The sequence below is a fragment of the Heliconius melpomene genome, chromosome 18 (genome assembly GCF_056956725.1).
Source record: "Heliconius melpomene rosina isolate 202511_hmr_F chromosome 18, ASM5695672v1, whole genome shotgun sequence".
NCBI lineage: Eukaryota > Metazoa > Arthropoda > Insecta > Lepidoptera > Nymphalidae > Heliconius > Heliconius melpomene.
The window spans coordinates 113,309-129,351 of record NC_140406.1 but is presented as its reverse complement, the minus strand read 5'-3'; the positions used below and the strand labels follow the sequence as shown (position 1 = coordinate 129,351).

At 48.9% G+C, this 16,043-nt stretch overlaps 1 protein-coding gene across 1 annotated transcript; it reads right to left on the bottom strand.

Moving 5' to 3' along the window:
• Nucleotides 1-717: 717 nt before the first annotated feature.
• On the bottom strand, nt 718-5,408 carry LOC146529069 (uncharacterized). The gene is made up of 6 exons (XM_085201868.1): nt 5,394-5,408; nt 3,842-4,797; nt 3,265-3,455; nt 2,363-3,009; nt 1,328-1,924; nt 718-873 (listed from the first exon to the last, which is right to left on the bottom strand). The coding sequence occupies exons 1-6, from the start codon at nt 5,406-5,408 to the stop codon at nt 718-720; spliced, it is 2,562 nt and encodes an 853-aa protein (XP_085057994.1).
• Between the last annotated feature and the right edge of the window lie 10,635 nt (nt 5,409-16,043).

Sequence of the window (16,043 nt, the reverse complement as noted above, 5' to 3'; positions counted from 1 at the left end):
TCGGAAGGCAGTTCTGCTGAGAAGAGCCGGCAAGAAACTCAACAGTGGCTCTTTTCAAAGTTAAAGGTACAATCTATTACATTAGCTGGCAACTATCCTGCATTACATTCAATAGACATTAATTGTGACTAGCACATTGCAACTGTGGTTTATCATAATATTATAGACCAAATTAACTAGGAAGGAACACATCCCGACGTTAAGAATAATTTGGTTTTGCTTGAATGTAGTATTTATGAAATTGTAAGGAATTGCGAATCATGTCATTAACCCCCTTCACATATGAAGAACCTGTCGACGCTCGTCCCCCTTTTTTTTTTTTATATGGTAGGGGAAATCTTCAAAAAGATACCCAGTTCTTGGGGTAAAAACTAAGTTATGTGGGATTCGTACCCACTAAAACCCCTCCGTTTGTCGATCCTCAATACTACAGAAAGGCAACGGGAAATCGGATGAACCGCATCCGCTACCCTCATGTATTTTCATAATATTCTGACACTTCATAATCTACTAACCTGCTGAAATTACTCAGTCCCAAGACTAATGCGTTCGCCTAATGTTATATTAAGCCCCTGTGCTTGAGGCAGAATTGACGGGATGATTAATGGCGTTCTCAAAACGACGTTAATTTCTGCGTATGGAATCGACCCTCTGTCGATTCCGTTCTGCAGCCTCCTTTTGCAGCATTACTGTTTCGCAAAAGGAAACAACAGCTTCCTACGACTCCTCATCACGTAGCATCTTGGCCACTACTAATGGCAAAGAGAGGTCCTGACCCAATTTCAAAATCATCGGTCTTCGATATTCATCCCAGGCCGAACACTCTTGAAGAGTGTGCTGAGCGGAGTCCTGCACAGCTTCACAATGATGGCACTTCGGAGTTGACTCACGTCCAATTTTGTAAAGGAAATCACCGAAACAACCATGGCCAGTGACTACTTGCGTAAGTCGATAGGTCATTCGTCTTTTCCTTCTCATCCAGGCTAAAAGATGGTAAGATTGCCCTAACGACCCGTTTATTAGCATATCGCTCTTCGTGTAGCCGGGTGTACCATGCGACAATTGCAACTTTCTGCTCTTTTTGCCTTACCTCGCATAACCCATTCAAAGATATCAACCCAGACGACTGACGCAGGACGCGAATCTTCTCGAAGACTCTCGCATCCATATCTGCCAAAATATCTAAGGGTGGGAATCGCGAAAGCAAAGTAGCCGCCTCAAAGGATATAATAGTTCGATACCCTCTAACAATTCTAATCGCCACTCTTCGTTGCAGACTATATATTTTAGTTCTGTTGCGTCTAATAGAAAGCCTGTGAAACCATACCGGCGCGCCGTAAAGGACTATGGAACGCACCACACCTGCATACGGTTTACGAACTCCCTCATTTGGTCCCCCGAGATTAGGGAGCAATCTATGCATTGCACCCACAACTTTATCTGTCCGCGCCACCAGACGATAAAAATGCTCATCAAAGCACCAAGGGCTATCTAATATAAGACCTAGATATTTCATGTACCGACTAACTGGAACTTGGGAATTATCTACACGTATAAGGAAGTCAGGTAGTTCTTTGGTTCTTGGCAGCTTACGGAACCAAAGTGCCTCGGTCTTATGTGCTGCTACCTGTAGGCCTAGTTCGCGGATCTTTGTTATGATTATATCTACGCCTATTTCTATGAGATTCTTTCTCTCCTCGAAACTATATCCAGTGGCAAGCACCAAAGTGTCATCTGCATAACAAATGATGCTAACACCGTCCGGAAGTTGCACTCGCAATACTGCATCATATGCGAGGTTCCACAATAACGGTCCTAATACAGATCCTTGGGGAACCCCACAGTACACTTCTCTTTGTACACTACGCCCATCTTGGGTTAAATATGTTATATATCTAGAACACAAGTAGTCTCTAACTACCGCCTGCAAATACAAGGGAAATTGATGATACACCAATGCGTTTTTAATTGCAGTCCAAGGAACTGAATTAAAGGCATTGACTATATCTATGCTTACCGCTAGTGCTATTCCACCTTGTATTATTGTCGGCATTGACAGAGTACGAATATGCAAGATCGCATCCACTGTCGACCGCCCTTGCCGGAAGCCAAACTGGTTCTCCGATAGATTCGGGCCATTATTCGACAAATGCTTATTCAGACGATTAGCTATGATCCTCTCAAACTACTTCCCAACTTCATTCAGCAGACATATAGGGCGATATGCAGAGGGAGAATTTGCAGGCCTACCTTCCTTTTTCAGAAGGACCAAACTACCGGTCTTCCAAGATACAGGAAATGTAGCAGAGCGAAGGCAACTTGTAAACAAGCGCCTCAGCCTACTCCCAAGAGAGGGTAAGACCAGCATCCAAGCCCGTCCCGGAATACCGTCCGGACCAGGTGCAGTGTTTCGAGTTCGCAAGCGGTTTATCACCAGGTTCATTTCCTGCTCATTTACGTCAAAGTTGTCAGACCAAGCAAGTCTTGGTTCGATCGCCCGATCAAACGAGACAGAAATTTGTAGACGAAGCGAAATAGGGTTAATCACTGGAAATAGCGAATCAATCACAGTTTTTAAAAGCTCTGGATCTAGAGTCGTTGTTAATGAGGGCATCCACAATCGAAGTTTGCCTAGTACTATACGATATGGGCGACCAAAAGGATCTCTATCCAGATCTTCCAACAATTTTGTCCATGACTGAGCCCTAGCCTCTGATATGGCAGCCTGGAGTGCCAAAGTAGCTTCTCTGTATGCCTCATAGTGACCTTGTATTTCTTCGGGTGAAGCTCTTCGTCTTCTACGGGCTCTGGTGTAACGTCGCCTTGAGCGTAAGCAGTCTTCACGCAGGTTCGCGATTTCTTGCGACCACCAATACTGCGCTCTTCGCTTAAATTGTCGCACTCTAGGCATTCCAGCATCACATATTGAAGTCATTGTGTCCTTAAACCATACTGCTTCACTTACAGGATCTGTCACTGTTTCGTTGGTGTCTTCCGACCACGATGCAACTATGGCAGCAGCTTATAGATAGTCTTGATTTAACTGCTTAACAGACCATCGCCTTGACAAGGCCACGTTTGGTCCAGTACTGAGCCTCATGGAACGATTTATATCGACATCAAAAATAATGTGGCGGTGATCAGATAGTGTGACTATCTCTTCCGCAACTCGTCACTCAGACAGCACACGAATAGCTGCTGGATTTGCCCACGTTAAATCGACAATAGATTCCCCATGCCAACGCACGCAGGTACTCTCCTCACCTCGGTTTATAAGTCGGAGGTCCAAGACGGCTGCCCATTCGAGAAGCGTTATGCCTCTAGCATTGTCTCTGGAACTTCCCCAAGCCCTAGCATGAGCATTAAAATCTCCTAGAACAATCAACTGTTGGCGTTGGTATTTGCGAATACAGTTACCTAGACGATCCAGGTATAATTCATACTCTGCGAGAGATCTGTTAGGAGACACATAGCAACCGGCAATCACTAATGAGCCCCATTTTACAACCAGAAAACCTGTTCCCTTTTCAAGCAATGAACCTTAGATGTATCGTCCCCTAGCCAACGAGGATGTTCCGGAATATTGTATGGCTCTGCCATAACAGCGAGTCCAACAGACATCTCTACAACACTCTGCATAAGAAGCTGCTGAGCATTGCGACAATGATTCAGGTTACCCTGAAGAATCCTGTTAGGCATCATTGTGAAGCTTCCATGGCCTCTGTAGACCTCACCTCGGGCATAGAATCCTGCAATTCCGAATTTGCCGTGGAGTGGGTGCTAACATGGCTAGGCAACTCCCGTACATTTCTCCTTTTTTCTTTAGGATTTACGGATTTACGGATTACATTTCTTAGTGCCTAGTCTGTGATCCGCACGGTAGCCAAGATCTGAACATAGAGGACATTTGGGTACTCGAGCCTTACAAGTTTTTGCTTTATGACCAGTTTCAGCACACATAAAACATCGGTCGCTCCTATCAACCGCATTTGGGCACATTCGTCCAACATGTCCTTTAACCAAACATCGGTAGCACTGTAAGGCTCTATTTTCTAAAAGTTCAACTCTTGCCGAGTTCCACCCAATTCGTATGTAAGTTGATTCTACGAGTTTCTTCACCACAGATACAGGACACCTAACCCAAACGGTTCCGAGAGACATTGCCGATCGCCGGATTTCGCCTACCTTAACGTAATCAATCAAACATCCTCCCTCTTTAGCAACTGCCGAAGTAACCTCTTCTGGAGTTATTGCATCATCTAGGTCTTTAATACGGATTTCAGCCAGTTTGTTCGGACGGGCTATTCGTACACCAAGTTCTGCAAGCTCACTTCGTATTCGCGTTGCCAAGACATTAGCTTTGGCTTCATTATCAGGCCCACTAATAGTTAATACTATACCACCTGTTATAGCCCTTTTAGCCTTTACCTCATCAATACCAAGATCTCGCAGGCGAATTCTACTCTTAGCCGCTGTCATGACCTCAGAGTATGTTAACGTAGAGCCCTCAGAAATGGTAACTGAAATTGCCGCAGTAGATGGCGACCTCGGCAACCTAGTAACACGACCCTTTTTCCCTTTACTACTTTGAGGTTGTTTCCTCCCTGAAGAACTTTTACTACCAGCTACAGTAGCCCAAGTTTCATCATGTACCGGGACATGTAGTGATGATGGACCAGCTACTGCGGGCAAGTCAATAATTGGAGGATGGACAAATTGCTTTGTCCCTCTTTTGCTTTTTCGCTTCTTGTGTGGTCGCACTTGCTCCTCATCTATGACAATGGAGGGAGCTGAAGTCTGGGGTATGGAATTACTTTTTCTCAAGGCAGGTCTTATGACCTTGGGGTCGGATAACCTCCTCGTGTGTTCGCTCGCTGTTGGCCCTTTCTCGAATGCTTGTCATTCGGGGGGGACGAACAGTGTGCGGGCCGGTGCACCCTGGGCGGCGAGTAATTGGTGCCCACAGGATTCGTCCTTGGGTAATGATTGCTCGCTGGCTAATAATCCGACGTGGTTCTCCACGTGTCCTCTGTCATGCAGAGGCCACAGTGTGAGGAACCGGAGGGCGCGCGTGGTGTGTACTCACCCTACCGCCACGCAGGTGCAGTGATGTGCCTGCGCCGAATATATCGGAACTCCACTCTTGGTTGCGGTCATGTCTCGTAATCAGGAGTGGAACTGAGGGCCTTGCCTTTACCGGCCGGGCTGCGAGGAAGAAAACCTCTATAAAAAATTACCCCAACCCAAGCGGCGAAGCAGCGCGAGGGGTTCATGGCTGATGGGGAGATCAGTCGCTACTGCTGGTCCCGCCAGGGTACCGGCCGACACCCTGGCGTAATAGGCTTATCCGAGCACAGGGGGCACTGCTCGGATGGACCGTTTTTCCCCCACACTCGTGGGATCAACATGGATATTTTAATTAAAAACAAAAATGATGAAGTGGAGTGCGTTGAGCCCGAGGAGGGCGGTGATAGGAGATTGCCTGAGAAGGCCGGAGTAGTCGTGCTCGGGGTAGAGCAAGTTGTTGGAGTTGTTGCGCCGTCACAGGGTGAACATCGGAGAGTGTCTGTGTCGAGTGGCGTTGCGGAAGGGCCAGATGGTAGTGGCCAGTTCAGAGTTGGAGTGAAGGAACCAAGAGTGGTTCTGAGCAGGTTGGACATTGGTGACGACATGTCGACCGTTGGCAGTGTCAGGTCGAGACGAGGGTCCGGATCGTCATATGGACGGCTGTGGGGAGCGTCAGAGTCTAAGGACTCTGATACCGAGAGTTTTGTGTCGATGGTGTCGGAGAGGTCAAGGACACGGGCACAATACTTGAAAGACAGGCGGAAGAGGCCTCGGAGGCCTATCGATCAGTCGGGGTCTTCTGGTGAAGAAGAACCAGATAGACCGGCGCCAAAAATAGTTGCAATGAGGAGAGGGAAAGGTCTCAGTGAGGCAGGAAAGAAGGAGTTGCTGCTGAGGTCAGAGCAGGAGGGATCGGATGGCGCTGCGGCCGCACTGGCCAGGGCTAGCTCCAGGCTCTCGGACATGTCTCTACCGTCCGAAAAAGAGCAGGACGAGGCCATACTTGCGTCTGACTTGAAAAATCAGGTAGTGGACAGCCTTGCGGTGATAAGAAAGGTTGCCAGCTCATCAGGCAACCTAAAGGGAACTTTCACCAAGGCCCTAAAGCAGGCGGCAAGGGCCATAGGAATGGCTGTGGACGAATTGGCTCAGCGTACGGCGACGGAAGAGGTAGCTCAGCTGCGCGCTCACAACAACAATCTGCGCAATGAAATGTCTGAGCTACGTGAAGAGGTCAGTCTTTTACGGGCTGACCTCAAAGCGCAAAGGAGCCAAGTAGTGGGACCTGGCAAGAGTCAACCAGGGTGTTCCGATGAGCTGAAGCGCTCTTTAATGATGGAGATCGGAACAATGGTGAGCGCCCGGATAGAAGGACTAGAGAATCGGCTTCTTCCGGCGAGGAGCATGCGTCCCCCGCTAGCGTCGTCAAGGGGTTCGCAGGAAGAGACCGCCACAACATCGGCGAGACCAGAGGTGACAGCGCCAACTACTCTGGTAGCTCCCGCCAATCCTGCCTCGACAAGAGGTCAGAAGCCAGGGAAGAAGGACAAGGGAAAGGGCAAGGGTAAAAAGACCCTTGCAGCTCCGGTGAAGGACGTCTCGCAGCCACGTCCAATTCCACCTGCGCCAGCTGACTTGTCAGAAGGGTGGAATGTGGTTGCCAGGAAGGGAGGCAAAAAGAAGCCTGCTACTGCTGCTGCTGCTCAGCGGCAACCTAAGAAGGGAACGGGGGCAAAAGCGCCAAAGGCCCCAAAGGTTCCGAAATTAAGACCGCCACGGTCCGCAGTAGTAGCTTTAAAGCTTCAACCCAGCGCGGCTGAGAGCAACTTGACCTACAGTCAGGTGCTCACCCAGCTGAAGGCCAAGGTTGACCTCGGAGAGCTGGACATCTCGGATATGAGATTCCGAGTAGCCTCAACTGGCGCGAGGCTACTGGAAATCCCGGGGCTCAATTCGGGTGACAAGGCGGATGCTCTTGCGCAAAAGTTGCGGGCAGTGCTGGACGAGAGTGAAGTTCAAGTCTCTAGGCCCACTAAATGCGCGGAGCTACGGGTTAGTGGGCTGGACGACTCGGTTACGTCGGAGGAGGTTGCCGCAGCTGTCAGCAGAGTCGGTGGTTGCGATGTCGGCGCCATCAAGGTCGGGGAGGTTCGGCGTGACCGTGGCAGTCTGGGCACTGCCTGGGTCCGCTGTCCGGTAGTGGCTGCCAAGAAGGTGAGCGGAGGTCGCCTTCTGGTGGGTTTCGTGTCAGCGAAAGTGACGCTGCTGCAGCAGCGGGTGCTGCGTTGTTTCCGCTCCCACGAAACGGGGCATGTAGCGGCAAAATGCAGTGGAGTAGATAGAAGCTCGCACTGTTTTAGATGTGGGCGTCCTGGGCACAAACAAGCCACGTGCACGGATGCACCACACTGCCCGGTGTGCGAAGATGCGCAAAGACCTGCAGGCCACTTAGCCGGCAGTGCAGCATGCGCAAAGATCTGTGCACAGTCTAAGCGCAGAGGAGGCGGAAGAGGGAAGGCGACGTCGAGCCAAGCCCAACCTGACGCCCAATCTAGGGCCGCGGAGGAAGAGCCTATGCTCGATCAATAATGGCTGAACGAGTTCTGCAGGCGAACATCAACCACTGTGCCAGAGCCCAAGACTTATTGGTCCAAAGCTTGGCGCAGTGGTCGATACATGTGGCGGTTGTTTCGGAGCCCTACAGCGTTCCCGACAGAGACAACTGGGTAGCCGACAACACCGGGGTGGTGGCTGTGATCACCCAGGTCGCCGCGGGCTCCCCGCCTTTCTCACGAGTAGAGAAGGGTGCGGGATGCGTCGCTGCACTTGTCGGCAACCTAGTTGTCGTAGGGGTCTACTTTTCCCCCAATCGAACTCTTGCGGAGTTTGAAGAGTTCCTTATACGATTGGGGGAAATGGTAGAGCGATTTCGTCCGGCGGAGGTGTTGGTGGCCGGCGATCTCAACGCGAAGTCCAGCGTGTGGGGCTCCGCAACGACGGACGTGCGTGGTGTGACGCTGTCCGAGTGGGTGATTGCCACCGGTTTGTCAGTACTCAACCGGGGGACGACAAACACGTGTGTGCGAAGGCTGGGCGGATCCGTCGTGGACGTTTCGTTCGCGAGCCCGGCCCTAGCGCGTCGTGTTCGGGGTTGGCGAGTGCTGGATGATGTGGAGACTCTCTCGGATCACCTTTACATCTCTTACGAGATTTCCACACATTCGGCGGTGCAACCAACCCCCAGTCCAACCTCGCGAGAGTGCGGACCGCGGTGGCAATTGGGTCGCCTCGACAGGCAATTGTTGGAGGAGGCCGCGATAGTGGAGTCCTGGCTGCCCCAGAGCTTGGCGTCTGCAGAAGACGCCGCATCCTGGGCGCAGGGGGCGCTGACGCGTATTTGTGACGCGTCAATGCCCCGTTCCGGGCGCCGCCCTCAACGGCGGCAGGTGTACTGGTGGTCGTGGGAGATCGCGCAACTGCGTACCATCTGCGTTGCGGCGAGACGCCAGTACAGCCACTATCGCAAGCGGGTACAGAAGGTGCAGGAGGAGGAAGACCGACTGTACCAATTGTATGTCGAGGCGAGAACGCGTTTGCAGGAAGAGATCGGTCGTGTGAAAGGCGAGTCACACGACCAGATGCTCGCGGGAATAGACCAAGACCCGTTTGGTACGCCTTACCGTATGGTACTTGGCAAGCTACGGGCTTGGGCTCCGCCACTGACGCAGACGCCACGGACGCCCGGCGGACTCGGCCTCGGCTTACAGGCCGATTGTGCTACTGAGCGAGGTCGCCAAGCTCTTCGAGCGGGTTGTGACGAGGAGGTTGCAGCGTCACTTGGAGCGGACAGGTCCAAAACTCTCGGACCACCAGTATGGCTTCCGCAGTGGGCGCTCGACGGTGGATGCCATACTGAGGGTGAAGTCCCATGCGCAGGATGCGGTGGCCCTGGGCGATGGAGTCTTGGCGGTGTCTTTAGACATCGCCAACGCTTTCAACTCCCTGCCCTGGCCCTGCATTGAGGAGGCACTTGTCTATCACCGAGTGCCACCATACCTGCGCCGCGTCATCGGGGCTTACCTGTCCGGGAGGTCTGTGACGTTTCCGGCTCCTGGAGGAGGATGGGAGGAATATGAAGTGTCCACAGGGCTCGGTTCTCGGGCCACTCCTGTGGAACATCGGGTACGACTGGGTGTTGAGAGGCGACACCTTACGAGGAGTTGGAGTCCTCTGCTACGCCGACGACACGCTGGTCTTGGCGCAGCAGAGGACTTATCGCGAGGCAGCAGTGCTCGCAACGGCCGGAGTGGCTGACGTCGTCGGCCGAATCAGAAGGTTGGGCTTGGAGGTTGCCCTGAACAAGTCCGAGGCGTTATACTTCCATGCTCCTCGAAAGGGCCCACCGGCAGATGCCCTCATCGTCGTCGGTGGCGTCCGAATCGACGTCAAGAGGAGTATGAAGTACCTCGGCCTTGTTCTAGACGGTCGGTGGAGTTTCCGGGGCCATTTTACATCCTTGGCCCCGAAACTGTTGAAGACAGCGGCGGCATTGGCGCGCCTTTTGCCCAACGTCGATGGGCCGAGCGCCTCTAGCCGTCGGCTGTACACCGGAGTGGTCCGATCGATGGCGCTCTATGGTGCTCCCGTATGGGCGGACGCCCTGGACCGGCACAACATCACTCTGCTGCGACGTGCGCAGAGGGTGATGGCCATCCGGGCGATACGGGGGTACCGGACCATCTCCGGTGAAGTGGCGTGCGTGCTGGCTGGAGTCATGCCGTGGGATCTGGATGCTCTGTCTCTGGCGTCGGTCTATTGCCGGCGTCGAGGCCTAGTGTCTGGGGAACCGGCAAGCCAGGCACGCACGGAGGAGGCGCGGGAAACCGCATTAGAGGTGTGGGAATCCCGGCTGGCGACACCATCTGCCGGCCGGTTGACGATCGAGGCGGTTCGTCCAGTTTTCCGCCAGTGGTTAGCGCGGCGTCACGGCGTCCTAACCTTCCGCACCACACAGGTGCTCACGGGGCATGGTTGCTTCGGGGGTTACCTGTGTCGGATCGCTGGGAGGGAGCCCGACGCTCGCTGCCACCACTGCGACGACTGCCTCGACGAGACGGCCCAGCACACGTTGGAGGTGTGCACAGCCTGGGCGTCTCAACGTCGCGCTTTGCGCGACGTCATCGGGGACGACCTTTCCCTGCCGGCCGTGGTCAAGGCCATGGCCGGTAGCGAGACGTCGTGGGACGCGGTCTCATCCTTCTGCGAGGCAGTGGTGCTCGAGAAGGAGTCGGCGGAACGGGTGAGGGAGGCTTTTGCCGAAGTCGCCATCCGCCGTAAGAGACCGGGTCGCCGGAGGGCGGCACACGACCGCCGCCTTCCGCCCTAATGTGCCAGAGGGCGGTCAGCTTGGGGAAGCTGGCCGCCTACCAACCTGGCCCGAGTAGGCGCGCGCAGGTTGCTCCCGCGCGCTACTCCGAGCAGGCCGTCGAGGGTGCCCACACACCCTTGACTCCGCGACGTGCCTAGCAGGCTCCCGCCGCCGCGTTTCGTGGACGATTCTAGTCCCCGCGTCTCGCGGCCAGTGGCGGTCGAGGAGGAGCACCGTGAGGTTTTAGTGGGTATTGGGATCGGCCTTCAGCCGGTCCACGAGTCCCACATAACCCGCTCGAGTCCCCACTCGGGCCGGTATCCGTAAAAGGATTTCCTCACGTTAAAAAAAAAAAAAAAAAAAAAAAAGGTCTTATGACCTTATCAGGAAAAATGTCGGCTTTAAAAGCCGCCAGTTTCTGATCTATTAGATATCCTATTTGTTCCATGAGTCCTGCTTCTCCGGTTTTTCGAGATGGAGTAGGGGCTGTAGCTCTACCAACTGTGACAGTGGAGGTGCGAGATGGTGCAGATACCTCTGGAAACTGGAACTGATACTGGAAAGTTCTGTTCGCAGTTCATGATTTACTTTTCCAGCCTCACTATATTCTCGTTAACAGGAGCACGTCGCATTATTTCCTGTACCGCCGCTTCGACTGTCCTAACTGCTACTCGAAGGCTATGAACAAAACTACCTTTTAAATTTCGGGAGCGATCCGCAACCAGATCACTCGTCACCCGATTTTTCATCTCATTCGCTAACTCATTGCCACTAGGCAGATTTTTTTTTGCTCTAGAGTTAGAAGAAACCACAGAAGGGTCAAAGAGTTCGTCTTCTGTATCGATGCACCCACCATCCATTGAGGCTGGAAGGTTGCTAGTACTCAAATCCAATGATAAAGACGAATGCTCTGTATCAGTTTCTTCATTATTAATATTACAAGGTATATTAGGTCGCCCACTTTTCCTCTGATCTGACCTATTATTTTTAACTCCACGTCCTCTACGACTTCTAGGCACTTTAGGTGGTACCATGGCTTTAGTGCTAGAGGCTGATCCAGACCCAGAATTATGTTCTCTTCTAGGTAATGGCCGTTTGCGTCCTTCAGATTCACCTACGGGCTGATCTGGAAGATACCCTGTCGCAGAACAATTCATCGCTTCTATATTCTGAGAAATATTCTCATTCGTCCTAGCTTCTGACGTTGTATTTAACGGAATGGCAACAGTTGCCCCCCCCAGATTCGCGGGGCAGACGGAAACCGAAGGTTCCGTGGGGGATTCTCCGACTGCTGTGCAATCGGTACCCCCCTGGGGTAGATTATCTCTTTTGCTTGCCATATCATATGTAGCTGAAACTACAGCTGTGCCTTTTAAAGGGTGAGGTCCCTAAAAACCCATCCCCCCCAAGCGCTAGGAACCAAGATACCCCCTGGCCATACATCTCCTCAGCACGCTAGACCTTGAGATTTGGGGTAATTATTTTTTGGAGGTTGTCTTCCTCCTTCTCTTTGCAGAAAGTTGTCTGCTACAGTACCAAAGGTCGCTTACACAGTCCACTCTACTAACTAGAGAATTACCAGGAACAACTCATTTGACATACTTTACCCACAACAGAATCAAAAGGCAATTCCTAGCTCTGATTCACATTTTTTCATCCCATCGCCTAAACTCTTCTCCTTCCCTGCCAGTCGTTAGCCATGGTCTGAAACCATCTTTCTAAAAGCGGTTTCAGGCCATGCCCAGGGTGCACCACGTGGAGGTGACTGGCCTGCACCCCGACGCTCGTCCCCTAGGTGTACGCATCGCAGACGTGGTGGGCCCTCTCAAATAAAGATAACTCCGTATAGTGGTGGTGAGATTCACCGTTGAGAGGTATCTAATCGCGGGCTTAGGTTACTTAAGTATATATTGGGTGGCCTAATGTGCCAAGAGGATAAATTATGTCTGTATATCAAATTCTATTTTAATCGAATTGTATATTCAATTGTTAGTTTAGACAAAATTGTGTCTTCTGTATTAAATGATGTGAAGAAAACTGCAGTTGGTATAAATTACTTAATTTAATTAAATTTTAAAGTAACTAAATACACAAATACTGATGAGCTTGGAGCAGTGCCTGGAATGAGGAATGGTAATAGGTATGAAATAATGCTTCAAAGTTCGTTGCAGTAAAGTTTTTACGTATACAAATACACTAGTTTTTGTTTCATTAAAAATAACCAAGTAGTTATGATTTTACAGGCATTTGAAGTTTGCAATAATTTCAAATGCCGCTAACAGTCCCGCGGCCGGCGGTGACGTCACAGGTCTGGCAAAACTCACTAGTCGCCAACGGTGATAGGAGATCTCGCGCAGTACTTTGTTTGTTTGTTACTCGCTTGTGTTTAGTGTTAATACAATTAATTAAAATGGATCAAGGATTCGAAAAAGGTCAATCGGATAACCTACCTGTAATAGATGGATTTATGGTTGCCGATTATTTATCGGAAAATAGTGATTTCGTCGCCGCAGTAATGCGAGGAGTAAAAATGCGAAGGTACGTTTTGTTGTCTAACTAGTAATATTATGTCAATTTGGGGTATAGATAATAACTATCTTACGTTATTTTATTTGAAATTATTTATTTAAAACTGTAATGTGGGTTACATTACAGTTTTAAATAAATAGCTAACCTAACTAGTTTCATATTGTAGGTAACGCTATTTGCGTTAAAAGTACCAAACTTTTTATTCAAGTTCAAAGTAGTAAGATTGTTTTATAAGTGAAAATAATATAATAATAATATAACTAAATTCATGCAGTAAGTTGAGCATGCACAAATTTTTTTTAATGTAGATTTTTAATATTTTTATATATGTATATCTGAATATTATTTTTATTGTGATTATTGAAGATCGGCAAGAGAGTTATGGTCATGATGCGTACTATTGCGTGGTATTGCGTACGTATAAGTTAAAAGAGTAGGTTATGTATGTATTGCCAAATGTAGATTACGGCAGAACACCGTGCACGTATTAAACTATATTATTGCAACTTAGAATGCAATGAAAAGAAGCAATAAGTTTATACGTAATCTGCGAAGATTGTGCCGCCAGCAGAGGTGATTGTAAACATACCATGGCATTTATAATGGGCTACATCGTCGAAGCGACGAATCTTCAACAACTGCAACCGAGTCTTCTTTTTCTTGGCATTAATCCCGGCGTATGTTGCCAGGATCTGCCTTCCTGCTTAACTTACTCCACTTTACACGATCTGTAACGTCCTGAGTGGTTCGACCATTGGTACTCATGTCCTGCATCACGACATCCAAACACCGCATTCTTGGGCGTTCGGAGGTCTAGCTCCAGGGACAGGAAAGACATAGCAAGGAACTTGCATTCGACATAGTTCCTACGCCGGCGCGCAACGTTGCCATATCATCTTAGGCCACGCTCTTGGAGCTTATCCGTTACGTCATGGACCCCAAGACTACCTCGAATGCGTCAGACCGCATCATCTTCATTTCCGTGACGTGAAGCTCCTCAGCGTGCCGAGCTAGTGCTGGCCAACATTCGCTGCCGTATAATAGAACCAGTCAGATGATGCTCTTATATATCAGCCCGTTGAGCTTGGGTGGTATTTTGCGGTCGCAGACCACACCAATAACCTCCCACCATTTGGCCCAGGCAGCGCTTATCCAGCCATGGACATCGTGATCGATGCCTCCAGACTCATGCATAACGGATCCAAGGTACTTGAAATTTTTCCAACTTAACGGCTGGCTTAGGACCTATAAGGACAGTGCCGGAGTCTGGGCTCCCTCAGGCTATGTATTCGGTCTTCGCCACATTTTGTTTAAGATCGCTGTTCTCAAGCGCACCCTTCCAGAAGTTCACTTTATGCTCCAGCATTAGTTGCTTCTCTTCAATGAGTGTAATGTCATCGGCATACATCATCAGCCATGGAGGCTGGTCCTGGATGTGAGCCGTGACATTACATTACAATAAATAAGAACGAACTAAAAGCCGAGCCTTGGTATACTACTAACAGTAGGGGTACTGTGATCTAAAGGGTTTGGTATCGCCATCAGCAGTCCTAACCATCGCGAATCGCAAAGCGGGATCGTGGTACAAATCTCTGATAATCTCAAAATAGGCCTCAGGGATCACTTTGGATCGCAATGCCCTCCAAATACATTGACGAGGCACACAGTTAAAGGCCTTCTGCAAATCTAAAAAGGCCGCAAATCTAATGCAGAGCTCTCCTTTTTTTCCTGTATGCCTCCATCAAAAGTTCTGAGTAGTCTCCCCATTAAAGTACTCATTAAGTTTGTGGTAACGCCCAAGCCAAGCCAAGTGTTTTTGGAAAAATTCAAGCTTTCTAGTATCTATTCTACAATAAAAATAATCAAAGCTAAAGATTTTGGTACAACACGCCATGAAACCTAGCAGGATAGAACTGTTTTTTTGACAAAGTATTATCAAAGCTTCAATATCTTAAAATACAATGCTCGCTATTACATTATATATGTGAAAAAAAAAAGATTTTAAAAATATACCTATATATTATTTATTAAAAGAAACTAAATTTGTGGTAGAACGCCAGCTAAAGAAGAGCGCGAACTGCGAGTGAACGAAGACGAACTGAGCGAGCGAATTTGCAAGACCTGTGACGTCACGCGAGTCGGTTATGGCCCGACGGAATCTCGCGTCGCGCGCTTACTTTAAAGGCCAATATCTCAAAAACTAATAGACGTATCAAAATAATTCTTTCACAAGTATTTTTTTATTTTTAAAAGACAATACGATGAGCTAGAATTTAAAATTAGTGATTATTCTCTATTTACAGGTTCTATCGCTCGCCTTCACCGCTCCAGGTCCAGCCCAATTTGGCAAATTATCTCAAATATCGCAGTCGCTTAACGGCTTTATTTATATACAGACGTGTTAAATCTATACATTTTTTTAACATAATAAGATAAATAAATTCAGTAAATAAATAGTCAATTCATAATAGATTAATTCAGTTACTATATCAGTTTTAAAAATTCCATAGAGAAAAAACATAACTATCCTATAGAACTTTAACCTGGATCATATATATTAGTGTTATTGGTGATATTTTCGCCCGCAGGTCCAGGGGGACGCAGTTTCCTCTCACCTCGTTTACATCATTATTACTCTTCTTTTTCTTTTCTTCAGTATTCCTGACATAACTTTTAATTCTCGCAGAACATCCTATTGACGAGTTTCTCTAAACAAGCATCATGTTCGGATTCCACACACCAGCAAAGGGAAACCGCCGTGGTAAATGTAAGCCTTCGTCTTCTAAACTTATTTAAATCTTTTAATTTGTTTAATTTGTTCTCTGAACCAACTCATATAACGAATACGTCCGCTACTTGTATAGATAATGTTTTTTGTCATTGTGGGCCTGTAGAAAAACAAATTATTACTAATCTTAGCTCGGATCATTGTGGTCAAATGTTTTCGGTAATAGATAAAACAGTCGCAGAACGTAAACAAATATCAATTAGACCAATTACTGAAAATAAAATTAATCTTTTTAATATTAGAGTGAGGGAAAAAATTGCAAACTTAGAAATAACCGGATTAAATCCGAAT